An 18,683-nucleotide genomic window follows, 5' to 3' on the forward strand; every position below is an offset into this window, starting at 1 on the left:
CAGACCATTTTTTAAAATTGGCTTTGTTGATCTGTTCTCCCGATTTAATTTAACACCAGACCCTGTTTATCTTAGTGATGCTAGCTAGCTACTGTACATTGGGCATGTACCCACAAGGCAAATTAGCAATTTCTTGGATTGCCAAACTACAAAGTCAGTAGGCTTATGCCAATCTTTTCTTTTTACAACAGTGGCATCTTTCACAGGATCTGACATGTAACAAGGTATAGAACCTTGAATGATAATGCTCTGAAATGGACAATTCAGACTAAAAGTAATCATTAAAAGTAGTGTAGGCGATAATGTAAAAGGTGTGGTGTGTTTGTTTGGTTTACTCATCATGTTTGTCAAGTATTGTACCATATTTAGCTACATCGCTCATTTCTACATGTATCTGCAGTCCCTGATTCATAGTCCTTGAAAACAACATCTCTACACTTCATTAACTGTAATGATTGTATAACTTAATGAGGTTTTAGTACGGGTGCCAGCTTAACCTATACTGTTGTTACGAGGGAAATATTGGATTTTTCTTGTTATAAATCTTACAATTAATCATACAGAACACAATATGACATCTAACACCTTCTTTGCCGGTAGATGACAATAATAATAATTGTATCCAAACAGACACAAAAACAAAAGCCACTTTGTTTCATAATAAAGTTTATTCTATATTACAAATAGTATTTTGTTCTTGACTGCAAAATAGGAATGCATTATATTTACATACACAGGTATACAATTAATTATAACAAAGTTAGAGAAGCTCGCCTTTCCCCCCCTGGGTTTCATCTTATCTCTCAATAGGATACTCTTTCTATCTCTCGTCATCAAAGGTAATAGTAAAAGTATTTTCTAACGTGTTTCTGTAACACCTGCTATAACACTGAGCTAGGAGGACATTTTTAGTTCCTACAAAACGTTGAAGGTGGAAACTTTATCGGGTGTCTCGTCAACAGAAGTCAGTACTTGCGGACTATCTTTGTTGCGGGGGTGGGGGTGGGGGGCGGAAAAATTAAACATGGCATGGTATGCTACACTGGGGTGGGGGGGGCATATTCACATTGACCATCCAGGACGTTCATCCTCTTTAACTATCAAGAAACAAAGGGCTTTGGCTAGCTAGACAAAATAGGATCCATACTGTAGGTGATTGTGGTCAATTTAAAGGTTTCTAAGTTTAATAAGGGGTCTCGAAATTGTTTCCTGTTTCCTGTAATGCTCAGGCATATTTCCTGTCTCCATTACATGGGAGATCCATCAGTTTCCTCTCAAAACGTAATTGATACTTCCTTTTAATATTCTCTCATGGTGTGAATTTAATCACAAGCTTTGTGGGTAGTGTAGTTTGGAACGTGTTGGCAGTATACAGAAGAACGTCCAGAAAACACCTTGTGAATGTACCCCCCTTGAACCTGAAACACAGACATTCACCATACCTCTCTAGTCAGACAGTTCTGTTTGTGGATGAATCAGATGTGTTTCCATATGTTTTACACAATAGATAGGTAGAACATAATTTTTTTTACAATTTACAAAACTCAATCAACTAAGTAAATCAAAAAAGCTCAGCATCAGAGCTAGTGTGTCTGTTGAAGCTTCCACACACCTGTTTGTCTTTGATTAATCACAAGACCTCGAAATCATTTGATAAGTTCCCCAGAGGAAAGGGGATTCTGCACTTAAACACAAATGTCGTGGCGTTTTTAGCAAGCAGTTTCTCTTCAGTAGAGTGTGCAGTACACCTTTTACGTTACAGTATCACTGGTAGAAAGCAGACACTTAGGTAGGCAATATGACTGGCTTGCATGTAGGCCCCTCGACTAACGTGATGGGGGATATTTATAACAATGCCAAAGCAGTTTGTGTTCTTCTATGAAGTGAACTGATGAATTCAACCCCAAAAGTCCTTAAGATATTTGTTGCTAGCTCTTCAGACGAAACAACAGACAACAAAACAGGATTTTAAAAAACATGAATACTTTAACAATGATAACAGGTACCGCAATAAGAAATATACAAGGTAAATTTTGCAGCCAGTCCTCGGCTTACAAAAATAAAAATGTTTAAAATTGTATGATAACAATTATATAATCAAAGGGACTGTTTTTGCTAGGCTCTGTGAGATCTTTTTACAGTTGAGAATACAGAACAACTAAATGCAATAGCAGCAAATACAGAGCAAGGATCTTACTGCAGAATCTGCATACCGGATCTAGAACCAGAGTGCTCTAGAACCAGAGTGATCTAGAACCAGAGTGGTCTGGAACTACTGAAACATTTAGGCTAGATGGGTGGGAGAGCTGACAATCTACATAAGTAGGACTGAGCAAAAAAGACTGATGGATGTATGAAAACAAAGTCATGTGATATCTTGTAATATATCAATTGATGATAATCCAAAAAAGAACCGTTTGCTTGTGAGACGTTTCATAGTTCCTAGTAGTAGTAGATAAATATCTTTGATTGCAAGGCAGTTCCATTTCATAACATCCAAATAGGTCAACATGCAAGGGTATATAATATATTTGTTTTTAAGGTACCACTTTTATTCTTTATTAGCATCTAACACTTTTCACAAAACATGGTAATGAGGTTTCGTATGGGGTGAACAGGGATAAAGGTTCCACCTTAACGGAAGTTATAGTTTTTAACATGAATCAATCCCACTTTTCCCATCAGATTCTTCCAAGCAAAAGAAAGAAAAGAACACATCCACATCATCATTTGCAAGGCTTAATTTTCTCTTATTTTCCGTTTTTTATTCTTTTTTTTTATTCTTAAATTGAAGTTTTACATGCGCTTAAAAAGCCAATAAAGACCCTAAGGTGGACCTGGGTGGTCTTCACACATTCACATCACCACATGGGGCACGTTGTCAAGGCAAAATAAAGGTCAGAGGTCAAAGGAAAGGAGGGCGGCTCCATCGTCTCTCTCTCATCCTCCAATCGGAGGTCTCACATCCACGATGTCTGTCCATGTCTGTCTGTCTAATGACATTTCCTTCTCTTGTGTTTTTCCCTCTCTGGATCTTCAGCTGTTGAGGCTGAGAGGAGAAGGCCGCCTGGAGGACAACTACACTGACACAGACAAAGAGCTTCTCAGACGCTCTGAGTTTGGAATCCAGCACGGAACTCGGAGTCTCCACGCTTGTGCAAAGAAAAAGCGGAAGTTGGAACCGGACAAAGGGGGGGAAAACGGTGTGCCGAGAAACCCGGGGAGCCGGGATGGAGGAGAGAGACGTGGGCAGGACAGATCCACAGCCCCCCGCCCCCCCCCCCCCTCGACACACTGAGGTCAGAAATCACACAGGTTTTTTTTTGTTTGAGTTTGTTTGTGAGAGGGACTTTTTTTTTTTTTTTTTTTCACTAAATCTATTTTGTGTCATTTCCTTTCCTTTCGTGGCATTTTTTTTTTTTTTTTTCAATACATTTTGTTTTTAAACAGCTTTTTTTTTTTTTTCATTTTTTTTTCTTCTTCTTAATTTTCAAGCTCCTTTGGTTTTCGGCTGACCAGTCCATCCGGTGATTTCCCCCCCCCACCCTCCCCCAAAGTCATACTGAACGTCCAGTGAAAGAACCACTCTCTCTCTCGCAGCAGTGGCCTCTTAAGCAGTAACCTCAAAGTCTCAATCTAAAAGCATCGGGTCCAAAGACTGCACTTGTCAAGCTGTCACTCTCTCTCTTTCTCCGTACATTTCACAGTCGGTCCCCCCCGCCCCCCCACCCCCCGGTATTCTTCTGGTCAGGCAGGGGGTTAGTAATCAGGAGTAAAGTCGCCCTCATGGCAGTCAGTCTTGGACAGCTGCGGAGTCTGTGTGTGTGTGTGTGTGTACGTGTGTGTGTGTGTGCTTTGATAAGACCGTCAAGTGACTCTGTCCATTAGCAGCGCAGGGTCAGAGTCCGACCGCTCCTGGTGATGGAACTGCGGTCATGGTCAGGTCACTGTGGTCATAGAAGTTGGACGTGTGCTTCTCATGGAGGGTCAGACGCGGGTCTCTCTCCCTCCACTACATATGTCTAATAATAATAATAATCAGGTTAATTTAGCAGTACCACAGAAGCCAGATGGATGCAGATTGCAGAATGAGCATTTTCCTTATAGAATTACATGGAGGTTGGGGAGAGAGGAGACTTGCACCAATGCAGCAAAGGGGACTTTGTTCACTAGATTTCAAAGTCAGTCAAGTTTAAAAAAGAAAAAGAAAAAAAAAAAGGACAAAGTTCAAGAAGCACTAACCCCTCCCCAGCCCCCCCCCATCAGAGTCTGTTAAATACATCTTGAGCTACATTGAGAGAACATTCAAAGTTTGCCTGAACTCTAACCAAACTCTGGGATATGTATGATTTACTCCTAGGTAACAGTGTAAACCTGGCAAACCGTTCTTTCTTTGTCTTTTCCGAGGTGATCATTTTGGTTTGCGGTCCTCATTTTGACATTTAAGTTTTCTGTTGTGTTGTCATGTTGAATATAGCGCACTACAATAAACGTGGACTCTATAGTAGTTTCGTTTCCTAACCTATATATATATAAATAAAATAAAAAATGTCAGAACAAATTGACACCCAACGTTGTGGTTTTCAAAGACTTTTCTATCAGCATTATTTTTGAAGGCAACAGAAATATAATGTTTTTATTTTTTTCTCTCCAACAGGGGAGTTGAAAGTATGCCAGTATGGCGATCTTGCAGGCAGCCACCCTTTTGGACTCGACAACAGCAAAGCTGAGATGAGGCCCCTTCCATTGCATCATGGGAAGAGTAGTCCCCAGCTTCCCTCCACCAGTCAGTCTACTTGTCTATGCAGCGGAGCGGATGAGATGCGAAAACGCTCGTCAGGAAGAGGAAGGAGAAGAAAAAATAACAGGAAGTCGTCTTTGAAACGGCGAGGAGGAGGACGAGGACGGGGGGGAGGAGGAGGAGGAGGAGGAGGAGGAGTTGATGATGGTGAGATTTAAAGATGGACAGGACTTCGCTCAGGCACGGCTCGGTTTCTGACGGGGTCTCCCAGTGCGCCCTGGGAAATGCGGTCCTCAGCTCTCCAGGCTCATGAAGGCGACCACCTGCTCCAACTTGAAGGACAGCCTCTGTTTCCTGGCAGCGTCGTCCTGCTCCAGCGCACAAACAATCTGCCACGGGGAGACAGTGTTAGTGTGGTTACTGGGAGACACTACAGACCAGCCTGGTGTTACTGGGAGACACTACAGACCAGCCTGGTGTTACTGGGAGTCTACACACTACATACTACACACACACACCTGGTGTTACTGGGAGTCTACACACTACATACTACACACACACGCCTGGTGTTACTGGGAGTCTACACACTACATACTACACACACACGCCTGGTGTTACTGGGAGTCACTACTACACACACACTGGTGTTACTGGGAGTCACTACTACACACACACTGGTGTTACTGGGAGTCACTACTACACACACGCCTGGTGTTACTGGGAGACACTACTACAGGATTCTTAATAGGACTGGTTGTTAAAATCCCTAAATATTCAGCAAAACAATTGAGTGGAGTTGGAGATGTCCTCTTGGGTGGAGTGGAATTTTGCAATGACCACGTGGTGCCACCAGTACGACACATCTTCAGTTGTGGTCCCCGACCTCATTGGGTGTTTCGGCCAGTTATCACAAGACACCCTCTGCCGAGGTTGGCCCACCACAGGCTGATCAGGCCTGGGTTTGTGTCGCATGGTGGCACCACGTGGTCATTTGGGAGCCCATGTTGGGTCCCTACGTTTCAGCCACAGCCAGTGACTGCTCCGTTCTGCTGCAGTGGACAGTTCTCTGATTGCCTTCCGTTGGGCCTGTCCTCTGATCCCTACTGCCCTCAGGAGCCTTGTGGTGGAGCTGGCTACAAAGCCTCTGCAGCCCACCTCCACTGGCCACACCTTCACGTTCCAGCCCCGCCCCTCTGCTTCGACTGCTAAGTTGGCATACCGCAGCCTCTTCCGTTCGAATGCCTCATCGATGGCCTCCTCCCATGGGACCGTCAGTTCTACGATGAAGACACGCCGGCAGGACTTGGACCAGAGGACTAGGTCTGGGCGCAGGTTGGTCACTGCAATTTCGGGTGGGAAGGTGAGCCTCTGGCTGAGGTCTACCCGCATTTCCCAATCCCGGGCTGCGTTCAGTGGGCCTGAGTCTGGAGGTGATGGCTTGGTCCGCTGTTTCTCCCCTTCCCGGATGAAGGTTGTTTTCTGTGGAAAGGTAGTCTGGGCATTTAGAGGCATGGCGTTGGTGGTTACCCTCTTGTGCTCAAGTTCGGCAGCCAAGCACTTGAGCACTTGGTTGTGGCGCCAGGTGTATCTTCCTTGAGTTAGACTGGTCTTGCAACCCACCAAGATGTGTTTGAGGGTTGCTGGGGCTGCACACTGGAGACAGGCTGGGTCCTCTCCATACCAGAGATGTAGGTTGGTAGGAGAGGGCAGGACATCATATGTGGCTCTGATGATGAAACTTAGCCTATTAGACTCCATGCTCCACAGCTCGTTCCACGTGATTTTCCTCCTCTCCACGCTCTCCCACTTCATCCAGCGGCCTTGCTGGGCTTGGGAGACTGCCTTGGCGCACCTGGCTGCTTCCTCCTGGTGGCGCACCTCCTCAACCACCATCTTCCGCCGTTCGGTTGGAGTAGCCTTTTGCCATGTGGGTGTTGTTGTTTCTAAGCCAAGGCCCCCTCTGCCATGTTGGACATGCCCCACTATATCCCGGTGTCTGAGGGCGGTCTTTGCCACCGCAACTGCTGCAGATGGCTTCCATTTCCTCCCCGTTGCTAGGATTGGAGCAGCACCTCTGACGAATGGATCCCGGGATTCTGTGAGAGTCATTTCCAGCCTTGATTTGGCACATTTGTACTCCTCCACCAGGCTTGAGATTGGTAGGGAGAGGGCTCCGTTGCCATACAGGCCTATGCTGCTAAGGCCTCTCGACAGTCCAAGCCACTTCCTCACTTGTGCATTCACCAGTCTCTCCAGCCGGTTGGCATGGGATAGTGTGACCTCGTAGATGGAAATTGGCCACATGAGACGGGGCAGCAGTCCAAACTGAAAGCACCACAGCTTCAGCTTCCCAGGGAGAGCAGTGTTGTTGATCTGCTTGAGGCCACTGATTGTATCATGCTTGAGTTGTTCCACCTGCTTCGAGTCTTTGAGTTCTGCACTATACCAGCGGCCAAGGCTTTTGATAGGCTTCTCCAGAACTGTTGGTATTGGCTCGTTGTTGACGTGGAACCTCTCATTGGCAAGCTTGCCTTTGACAATGGAGATACTGCGGGACTTACTGGGTTTAATCTCCATTCGTGCCCATTTGATGTTTCCCTGGAGTTTATCCAGCAGGCGTTTGGTGCATGCGTTTGTTGTTGTTATTGTCGTCATGTCATCCATGTACGCCCTGATTGGAGGAAGACGCAGCCCGCTCTTCAACCGTTCCCCTCCAACAACCCATCGGGATGCTCGAATAATGAGCTCCATTGCCATGGTAAAAGCCAGTGGAGAGATGGTGCAGCCCGCCATTATGCCTATCTCGAGGTGCTGCCAAGCAGTTGTACTGGCTTGTGCTGTAACACAGAACTGGAGGTCCTGGAAGTAGGCTTTGACCAGCCTTGTGATGCCCTCTGGGACTTGGAAGAAGTTGAACGCTGTCCACAAAATCTCATGAGGCACTGACCCGAAGGCATTGGCAAGATCTAAGAAAACCACATGCAGGTCTTTCTTCTCCTTCTTGGCCGTTTGTATCTGGTGCCAGATGACATTTGTGTGTTCCAGGCATCCTGAGAATCCACTTATCCCTGCCTTCTGCACTGAGGTGTCGACAAAGTTGTTCTTCTGCAAGAATACTGAGAGCCTCTGGGCCACAAACCTGAAGAAAATCTTTCCTTCCACATTCAGTAGACTGATCTGGCGGAACTGGTCGATGGTTGAGGAATTCTTCTCTTTGGGAATCAGGATCCCTCCTGCCCTTCGCCTTGCCTTTGGTATGATTCCCTTTTCCCATGCCACTTTCATTAGCTTCCAGAGGTACTTCAAGACGCCTGGCCTGTTCTTATATAGCCTGTATGGAACGCCGTTTGGGCCCAGGGGCTGAGGCTGTTCTTGCCCGTTTTACTGTGCTCTCAACTTCGCTCCATGTAGGGGGCCTTGTTTCCATCTGGTGCTCAGGTGGTTGGATTGGTGGCATATCATCCGGAATGCTGGCTGGCACATGCCTCTGGTTGTCAGAGTAGGTCTTCCTCAGGTGCTCCTCTAGTTCCCTTATGGGTACTTTGAGGGTCCCTGTTTTCTCCTTGACAAAGAGGTATTTGACGAACTTGTAGGGATCTCTGTAGAAGGCAGTCCTCGTTCGCTCTTTCTTCTTGTGTTGCTTTCTCAAGCATTCTGCTCTTCGCAGTGTTGCAAGACGCTGCTTGATGTCGGCCTGTAGTGCCTCAAGTCCTTTCCTTTCCACTTCTGTGGCCTTCTTCCACTGTTTTCTCAGGCACCTTCTTTCTTTCACAAGTCTTTCAATCTCTTGTTGTCTCCTGGACTTGAGATGAGCTGATGGTTCCTTCTGTGTCCCATGGTTCTTACTTTTCACCCCAAATCTCTCTGCTCCATAGCTGTAAATTATCTCTCCAATCTTGTCCAGTTTTCTTTCCACGCCCCCTTTCAGACCTTCTAGAAGATGGACAAGGTCTGTGTCTGTGTTCCCACTCCTTTTTCTGGCAGGCCACAAGATTTGAGGCTTTCGTCCATTCATCTTCCTCTCCACTGCTGTCTGTAGCTGGATAGGCTCTGGACTCATGTCCGTTGATGGATCTGTGCTTGGTTGAGCTTCGTCTGGGGTTCTGATACCCTGTGGACTGTGGTGAATATCCTGCCACTGGGCTTCACTCGACTGATTTGCCCTACCTCTGAGGAAGTAGTGGTCAATGGGAGGCACCTCGCTAAGCTCTCTTAGGCACTTTTTCCTGCCCTGGTGGATCTTGAGACCCTTCTCTGATGTTATCTTTTTCCAGCCACAGATGCAGCTTTGTAGCTTGTGTCCTGCCAGTGTTGTTACTCCGTCAACTACCGTGCTGATCATTTGATTCGTTGTCATTTCCGTTCCAGGGTCTGTTACCGTGTGATCCGCCGATGAGTCATCTTCCGCCCCCGCTCTCGCAGACTCTAGGGGTGTTTTTCCTTTTGAATTTTTCGTAGCCATAGTTGGGTGGAACCAAGTCACTGTGTAGTGAAAGGCTCCTGCCAACACGGGTAGCTAACCCATGCCAGCCCCGTTGGGGTCTGTTCCCTCCTGTCAGCTGTCTCTTCAGGCCGTCACCAGGTCTTTCCCAGGTTGTCAGCTGCCCTTTCGCAGCGGTCACTGGTTTTGACACCAGACATCAGGATTCTTAATAGGACTGGTTGTTAAAATCCCTAAATATTCAGCACAACAATTGAGTGGAGTTGGAGATGTCCTCTTGGGTGGAGTGGAATTTTGCAATGATCACGTGGTGCCACCAGTACGACACATCTTCAGTTGTGGTCCCCGACCTCATTGGGTGTTTCGGCCAGTTATCACAAGACACCCTCTGCCGAGGTTGGCTCACCACAGGCTGATCAGGCCTGGGTGTGTGTCGCACGGTGGCACCACGTGGTCATTTGGGAGCCCATGTTGGGTCCCTACGTTTCAGCCACAGCCAGTGACTGCTCCGTTCTGCTGCAGTGGACAGTTCTCTGATTGCCTTCCGTTGGGCCTGTCCTCTGATCCCTACTGCCCTCAGGAGCCTTGTGGTGGAGCTGGCTACAAAGCCTCTGCAGCCCACCTCCACTGGCCACACCTTCACGTTCCAGCCCCGCCCCTCTGCTTCGACTGCTAAGTTGGCATACCGCAGCCTCTTCCGTTCGAATGCCTCATCGATGGCCTCCTCCCATGGGACCGTCAGTTCTACGATGAAGACACGCCGGCAGGACTTGGACCAGAGGACTAGGTCTGGGCGCAGGTTTGTCACTGCAATTTCGGGTGGGAAGGTGAGCCTCTGGCTGAGGTCTACCCGCATTTCCCAATCCCGGGCTGCGTTCAGTGGGCCTGAGTCTGGAGGTGATGGCTTGGTCCGCTGTTTCTCCCCTTCCCGGATGAAGGTTGTTTTCTGTGGAAAGGTAGTCTGGGCATTTAGAGGCATGGCGTTGGTGGTTACCCTCTTGTGCTCAAGTTCGGCAGCCAAGCACTTTAGCACTTGGTTGTGGCGCCAGGTGTATCTTCCTTGAGTTAGACTGGTCTTGCAACCCACTAAGATGTGTTTGAGGGTTGCTGGGGCTGCACACTGGAGACAGGCTGGGTCCTCTCCATACCAGAGATGTAGGTTGGTAGGAGAGGGCAGGACATCATATGTGGCTCTGATGATGAAACTTAGCCTATTAGACTCCATGCTCCACAGCTCGTTCCACGTGATTTTCCTCCTCTCCACGCTCTCCCACTTCATCCAGCGGCCTTGCTGGGCTTGGGAGACTGCCTTGGCGCACCTGGCTGCTTCCTCCTGGTGGCGCACCTCCTCAACCACCATCTTCCGCCGTTCGGTTGGAGTAGCCTTTTGCCATATGGGTGTTGTTGTTTCTAAGCCAAGGCCCCCTCTGCCATGTTGGACATGCCCCACTATATCCCGGTGTCTGAGGGCGGTCTTTGCCACCGCAACTGCTGCAGATGGCTTCCATTTCCTCCCCGTTGCTAGGATTGGAGCAGCACCTCTGACGAATGGATCCCGGGATTCTGTGAGAGTCATTTCCAGCCTTGATTTGGCACATTTGTACTCCTCCACCAGGCTTGAGATTGGTAGGGAGAGGGCTCCGTTGCCATACAGGCCTATGCTGCTAAGGCCTCTCAGCAGTCCAAGCCACTCCCTCACTTGTGCATTCACCAGTCTCTCCAGCCGGTTGGCATGGGATAGTGTGACCTCGTAGATGGAAATTGGCCACATGAGACGGGGCAGCAGTCCAAACTGAAAGCACCACAGCTTCAGCTTCCCAGGGAGAGCAGTGTTGTTGATCTGCTTGAGGCCACTGATTGTATCCTGCTTGAGTTGTTCCACCTGATTCGAGTCTTTGAGTTCTGCACTATACCAGCGGCCAAGGCTTTTGATAGGCTTCTCCAGAACTGTTGGTATTGGCTCGTTGTTGACGTGGAACCTCTCATTGGCAAGCTTGCCTTTGACAATGGAGATACTGCGGGACTTACTGGGTTTAATCTCCATTCGTGCCCATTTGATGTTTCCCTGGAGTTTATCCAGCAGGCGTTTGGTGCATGCGTTTGTTGTTGTTATTGTCGTCATGTCATCCATGTACGCCCTGATTGGAGGAAGACGCAGCCCGCTCTTCAACCGCTCCCCTCCAACAACCCATCGGGATGCTCGAATAATGAGCTCCATTGCCATGGTAAAAGCCAGTGGAGAGATGGTGCAGCCCGCCATTATGCCTATCTCGAGGTGCTGCCAAGCAGTTGTACTGGCTTGTGCTGTAACACAGAACTGGAGGTCCTGGAAGTAGGCTTTGACCAGCCTTGTGATGCCCTCTGGGACTTGGAAGAAGTTGAACGCTGTCCACAAAATCTCATGAGGCACTGACCCGAAGGCATTGGCAAGATCTAAGAAAACCACATGCAGGTCTTTCTTCTCCTTCTTGGCCGTTTGTATCTGGTGCCAGATGACATTTGTGTGTTCCAGGCATCCTGAGAATCCACTTATCCCTGCCTTCTGCACTGAGGTGTCGACAAAGTTGTTCTTCTGCAAGAATACTGAGAGCCTCTGGGCCACAACACTGAAGAAAATCTTTCCTTCCACATTCAGTAGACTGATCTGGCGGAACTGGTCGATGGTTGAGGAATTCTTCTCTTTGGGAATCAGGATCCCTCCTGCCCTTCGCCATGCCTTTGGTATGATTCCCTTTTCCCATGCCACTTTCATTAGCTTCCAGAGGTACTTCAAGATGCCTGGACTGTTCTTATATAGCCTGTATGGAACGCCGTTGGGCCCAGGGGCTGAGGCTGTTCTTGCCCGTTTTACTGTGCTCTCAACTTCGCTCCATGTAGGGGGCCTTGTTTAGGGGGCCTAGTACACACTACTACACACACCAGCCTGGTGTTACTGGGAGACATTACTACACACACACGCCTGGTGTTACTGGGAGACACTACTACACACTACTACACACATCAGCCTGGTGTTACTGGGAGACACTACTACACACACCAGCCTGCTCACTAACTACAGCTAACATTAGCTAAAACACTCTTATAGGTAAAAATAGATCATGTTTACAGTTGATATCATTCATATAACCTGTTTAACACATATTATGTAGTTTTTTTCAGGTGTCCGGGGTGCGTTGCCATGCCTACCTCCTCGGCGTACTTGCCCACGTAGGAGTAGATCTCGCTGAGGGAGCTCATGCAGTTGAACTCGTTGATGTGCATGCGGGACTGCTCGGCCAGGTAGGCGTTCATGTCCTGGTCACTGATGGCCGGCATCTTACTGATGTCCGAGTAATACCTGTAGAGTTAACACACACACACACACACACACACACACACACACACACAGCATTGTAAGGTTAATGTGGCTACACTCACCATAGGAAATACACTGCATGAACACTCACAAGTAGAGAGGCACGGATACACACCTCAGAACAAACACACATTTAAGATTTGCACTGGTGATCAGAAGTCATGAGTTCAAATCCAACCTGGGAACACCACACCACTAGTGTGCCCTTGAGTAAGGCACCCTAAGTTACTCCAGGGAGACTGTCCCTGTATTCTCTAATTGTATAAAAGCGTCTGCTAAATGGTCAAAATGTAACAGCGGTTAGGTTACTGATATTCATGTTTCACATTGTATTTGGGTTGAGTAATGGTTAAGTATTTGGAAGACCCCTCAGTGTGTGTGACAGCTGTCTGACCCTGAACCCTTTTCACAGCCCTGAGGAACATTCAGCAAACACCCCTGATTCTCAACAGGCGTCTCTCTCTCTCTCTCTCTCTCTCTCTCTCTCTCTCTCTCTCTCTCTCTCTCTCTCTCTCTCTCTCTCTCTCTCTCTCTCTCTCTCTCTCTCTCTCTCTCTCTCTCTCTCTCTCTCTCTCTCTCTCTCTCTCTCTCTCTCTCTCTCTCTCTCTCTCTCTCTCTCTCTCTCCCTTGTGAGGATGACCTGAATCGAGCTGCCAACTTGAAAGGACACTTAGCATGGTATGTGAAACCCTCGTCTTCTCCTCTCCCTCTCTCTGACACAATTATATGCACACACACACACACACACACACACACACACACACACACACACCAAACACACACACACACACACACACACACACACACACACGCGCGTCTGCAGGAGTCGCTCAGCTGCGTCAGGGTAAAGAGCGCCGGAGGAGGAAAGGCAATCAGTCACTGTCAACAGCAGCTGCCCGCCGCCGTCAACTCTTTAATTAAAGGCGGTCATTTACATTTTTAATTCCTGCGGCACAAACCCGCTCCTAGACGCCTTGGAATGCCGTGTGATAATGGTGTGGGTGGGTTAGTGTGAGGAGGAGAAGGCGTGTGTGTGTGTGTGTGTGTGTGTGTATGTGTGTTACACACACGGGGAAACAGCGTCTATTGAGCCAACTGAGCATAGTGAGTGGCAGGTGGGGGCGTTGCAGTGCGCCATAGGGCCGTCGGTGGAACGGGAAGGTGTTTCACACGCACACACACACACACACACACGCATCCGTGCTGGGCAGAAAAGCACGTACAGCAGGAGTTCATGGTAGTGTGTTACTCTGTGTATGTGCTGTATGGTAATGCTGTGTGTCTGGGGATTAGTAACAAAGGTGTTCGTCTCGTTTCTTGCAGAGACTCGCAAAGAATCCAGTCAGCTGCCTCACGTCCACACGTCTAGGAAGTCCCTCCCTGGGGTACTACGGGGTGATTGGCCATGTCGTGTAAGTGCGCTTCTTTCCCATAATACCACGTATACACAACCTGAAACAGGGAGTGTCTTTATTGTACTCTACTTCCATAGAGAGGCTAGACCCAGGCCCAGATGAATAGCCCGTGTGACAGGTCTGATAAACTTGTCATTGTCTGGGGACAATCAAATCCCACATCAAATCTAGATATCGGGAGAGGGCCTAACCGCGCAAATTAATAACAAAAACATCTAGCGTGCCAAAGAACCTCAGGGGAAAACCCATGTATGGCAAAACATAACAGCTAATATCCAACTGTCATAATTTACAAGAGGCAACATCGATTCCTTGGAGTTACAGTTGGCTTTTGTAAAAACTACTGAACACGCAGGATCTGGTTGTAAGCACTTGTGTATTAGCTGTTAATGCATAAGAGCCTCATACTGCCTCTCTCTGGATGTCTTTGCAGCCTGTTCCTAGCTCTGCTTCTCATATCGGTGTATTACACCCCTGGAGGGGACACGGCCCCCCCCACCAGACCAAAGGAGACACCTGCCTCCCTCAACACACCGTGACAAAACCTGCCATTCCATTACTGCGCTCCCGGCCGAAGCTACGCTATCCCAGACTGCTAATGAAGATGTGACAAGGATGAAAGATCAAAGGACGACGCGTCTTCAGTCCCCTGAGCATTCCCCCTCTCCCTCTTTCTGTCTTGCAGTTAAACTCGACAGTCTGTCTCTCTGTGTGCCTTCCCTAGGTATGACCGTTCCATTTCTGCCTGGCTGGATTGAAAGTACATCCTACTACATCCTAGTCGACATCTTCCTCTGTCAACATCGCATCGCTGGTTTAGGGACCAGAGTCTTCAGAGAGCGAAGCCCAGACTGTCTGGACTGACACGTGTCTACGCTGAGTGACAGCCATATGCTTTTCCAGATCACGTGCTGTCTTGCCCTCTTTCATTGGACGTCAAAGGGGCGTTGCCAGAGCGACAACAGAGTCATTAGTATTATGATGTAATATAGTAAGCGTCACAAAAAAACCACATAGTATAGTATGACTATCATACTATACTATGTTCTTTTTTTCTTTTTTTTGTGACGCTTACTATACTATGATATAAAGGGAAACCTAGGATAGAGAGGGAAACCAATGATAGAGAGGGAAACCTAGGATAGGGAAACCTAGGATATAGAGGGAAACCTAGGATATAAAGGGAAACCTAGGATATAAAGAGAAACCTAGGATATAAAGGGAAACCTAGGATATAGAGGGAAACCTAGGATATAAAGGGAAACCTAGGATATAAAGGGAAACCTAGGATATATAGGGAAACCTAGGATATAAAGGGAAACCTAGGATATAGAGAGAAGCCCTGGTAATAACACATTACGTATGTATATCACGCTTTCTCATGGACTCATATCACTTTACATGTCAAAGTTATGAAAATAGACATATAGGAGGACAGCCACAGAACACACAGCCACATTAAGAGCCTGCCTGAACAAGGGTGTGTTTAACAGTGGCAGAGAGACAGCCAGATGTGTGTGTGTGGTGGGGAGGGATGGTAGAGAGGTTGGGGAGAGGGTTGAGAACTCAAGCGATGTGTCTGACAGTTTAATTTACATCTGTCTGACAGTTGCCAGGAGAAAGACGGGGAGAGGAGAGCCTCCCGCTGGTGAGGTAATCTAAAACCACGGTCTCCTCACCTCCCGTCAGAGTCTGGCGCTAAACTCTATTTAGAAACTTTTTTGTTTCAGGTGCAGGGGACAGAGAGGTAAACAACCGGTTCCTGTTTGCTTCGTGACTGGTGATCTCGTTTTTGCTCGTCGTTACAGATGGGGAAGGACGGTAGTTGTTAATGAGGTCTTGGGTCCAGAATTATCCAGATTCTTTTCTAAACAAACTACTAGACCTGGGACTATCACACTCCATCTGTGCATGGATCAAGGACTTCCTGTCTGACCGCCCCCAGAGGGTGCGGGTGGGCTCCCACACCTCCACAGCCCTCAGACTCAGCACTGGGTCCCCCCAGGGCTGCGTGCTAAGCCCCATCCTCTACAACCTCTACACCAACGACTTCACCCCCGTCCACCCCAGCAACTCCATCCTAAAGTTTGCAGACGACACCACCGTGGTGGGCTGCATCTCGGGGGGGGACGAGGCGGCGTACAGGGATGAGGTGGAGCAGCTGGGCAAGCTGTGCAAGGTTAACAACCTGCTGCTGAACCAGTCAAAGACCCAGGAAATCATCGTGGACTTCAGGAGGAAAAAATCTGAGGTCCAGCCCCTGCTCGTCGATGGAGGGAGCGTGGAGAGAGTCTCAACCCTCCGATTCCTGGGGGTGCACATACAGGATGACCTGTCCTGGAAGACCAACACAGCAGCCATCATCAAAAAGGCACAACAGCGGCTCTACTTCCTGAGAGTCCTCAGGAAATACCACCTCAAACAGGAGCTGCTTGTGACCTTCTACCGCTGCACAGTGGAGAGCATCCTCACCTACTGCATCTGCGTGTGGTTCTCCAGCTGCACAGCCGCAGAGAGGAAAGCGCTACAGAGAGTCGTGAGATCGGCCCAGAAGATCATCGGCGCCCCCCTCCCCTCTCTGGAAGAGCTGTACAACACACGCTGCCTCAGGAAGGCCTCCAAGATCTCCAGAGACCCATCCCACCCTGGGAACGAACACTTTGTTCGGCTGCCCTCGGGCAAGCGGTTCAGGACCATGTCCGCAAGGACAAATAGACTGAAGCTCAGCTTCTACCCTAGGGCCATTCAGGCCCTGAACACAGCAAAGACCTAGGTTCTAGGCCCTGGACAATCTAGACAATTTGATGGCAGCTACTAGATTGTAATCAAGTGCAATACTGAAACACAACTGTGAACATTTCAAACCTGCAAACTGCGACACTTTAAATGAATGTGCAATAATACTATGTGCAATATGACAACCCTCGGGTACATAAGGTTCAGAGATAGGAAATGTTAGGATATTTATAGCATAGCATAGAGTACAGCACAGTGTTGTATTTGTATAGTATAGTATAGTGGATAGTGTATATTATAGCCTTTATTTATGTAAACCAGCTCTTTTTCCTTTCTTGTTTTTAGTATTTTTTTTCCTAGCACCAGGGGAGCCCCCCCTCCCAAATTTCGTTGTATGGTACCTGTACTATATAAATGACAATAAAGACCATTCATTCATTCATTCATTCATAAATAAATGGACTGCACTTATATAGCGCCTTATTCCAAAGCGCTTTACAACGACCTCCCATTCACAAACACATTCACACACCAATGGCGGCCAAGCTACCATGCAAGGCGCCGGCCCGCTTACTAGGAGCAATTTGGGGTTCAGTGTCTTGCCCAAGGACACTTCGACATGTGGCCAGCCGGGGCTCGAACCGCCGATCTGCCAACCTTGCGATCATTAGACGGCGACTCTACCTCCTGCGCCACAGCCGCCCCAATTTCTCTGATCCAGGATAGCCAAAAAATAATCAGGATCATTCTGATCCAGATTAAACTTTTTGAACAACTGGGCCCTGGTAACTGCTATAAATAGATTACAACGTTAACTTGTAATCTCAAAACATAATACATTAACCATTATCACATATTACACCCATACATGGACGCGTAGCACAATCAGATGTCAGTCATGTGTATTTCACTCCAGATAGACTAATTAGATTTCATGACCATGTGGATAGACTTTGCAGTAGGCATCACATTTAAGAGTAGATCTCTCAAACACAAAGCCAGTGAGAGAACCCCTCAGCTAATACACTATTTTTAAAATGTTGACATTTTTTAGTTTGTAATTCATAAAATACAAAGGTTCCATCTCACAAAACATAATGGAATGTAAAAACTTTGATGCTCAATATCTCTGAACTATCCTAAACGGAGATAGAACCTTAGAATTCTAAGCTCACGACATGCCAATGGATCTGGACAGACATCACCACACAACACAATGTGATGGTATTACCTACGTTAAGCAGTAAGCACCAAAACTCTATTCCTGCAGAAATAAAAGCCAATGCAACAAGCCGTCCCTGTGTCCTCGGTGCTGTGTGTGAATGGAACTGTATGATTACAATCTCATCACCCTCCCACGGGTGCCAAGCCGTGTCAGCGTCACCAGTCGCTAATGCCACACGCCACGTAAACAGCTTACTCACTCGCTCCAGGTCAGCCTGTCAAATGGCAGAAAGACTAGGCCCGCCATGAGTAATCACCTCACGTGCTAAAGTAATCAGCAAAGAGCAGGGAACACTACATTGATATTACCTTATTATATAACCTGGAAGAGCTAAGTAGCTAATAGGCTAGCTTTTAAGTAATCTAAACTACTTTTAAACTATCTTAAACTACTAACATCTAAAACTACTTTTCCTATGATTCCTGTGCAACCAACACAAACACCCACATACACCCCTGTCCTATTTATTGCCAAAGCTCATGAAAACTTATGCTAAACCGACCCTCATCCATATTTAAACCTCACATTTACAACCAACAACCTCCCTGAGGAAAACACGCACACATAGATCACTTGGAACAACTATACGGCCATCTGACAAACATATACATCACGCAGCCTTAATATAAAAGCAACTTACATTGTACCCATCGCACTGATGAATACGGCCCTAGTGCATTCGCTTCTACAACATCTGAGCAACACATCTATCCCTGTCGTCGGCTGAGGCATAAATACTTTTTAACCGCCTCAGAGAACATTTTGTTTTA

General features: G+C 47.5%; 1 protein-coding gene across 1 annotated transcript in view; it reads right to left on the reverse strand.

The window, feature by feature from the left end:
• Nucleotides 1–4,279: 4,279 nt before the first annotated feature.
• The window catches only part of plxna4 (plexin A4), a gene marked incomplete at its 5' end in the record, with an annotated part of 86,928 nt that continues 72,524 nt past the window's right edge, over nucleotides 4,280–18,683 (reverse strand). The window contains 2 exons of the mRNA XM_080538277.1: nucleotides 4,280–5,130; nucleotides 12,369–12,519. Of these exons, the coding sequence (XP_080394403.1) occupies nucleotides 5,035–5,130; nucleotides 12,369–12,519 (247 nt within the window). The 3' untranslated portion in view covers nucleotides 4,280–5,034. The remainder of the gene's footprint in view (nucleotides 5,131–12,368; nucleotides 12,520–18,683) is intronic.

Source organism: Nansenia antarctica (genome assembly GCF_963989245.1).
Source record: "Nansenia antarctica genome assembly, chromosome: 8".
Taxonomy (NCBI): domain Eukaryota; kingdom Metazoa; phylum Chordata; class Actinopteri; order Argentiniformes; family Microstomatidae; genus Nansenia; species Nansenia antarctica.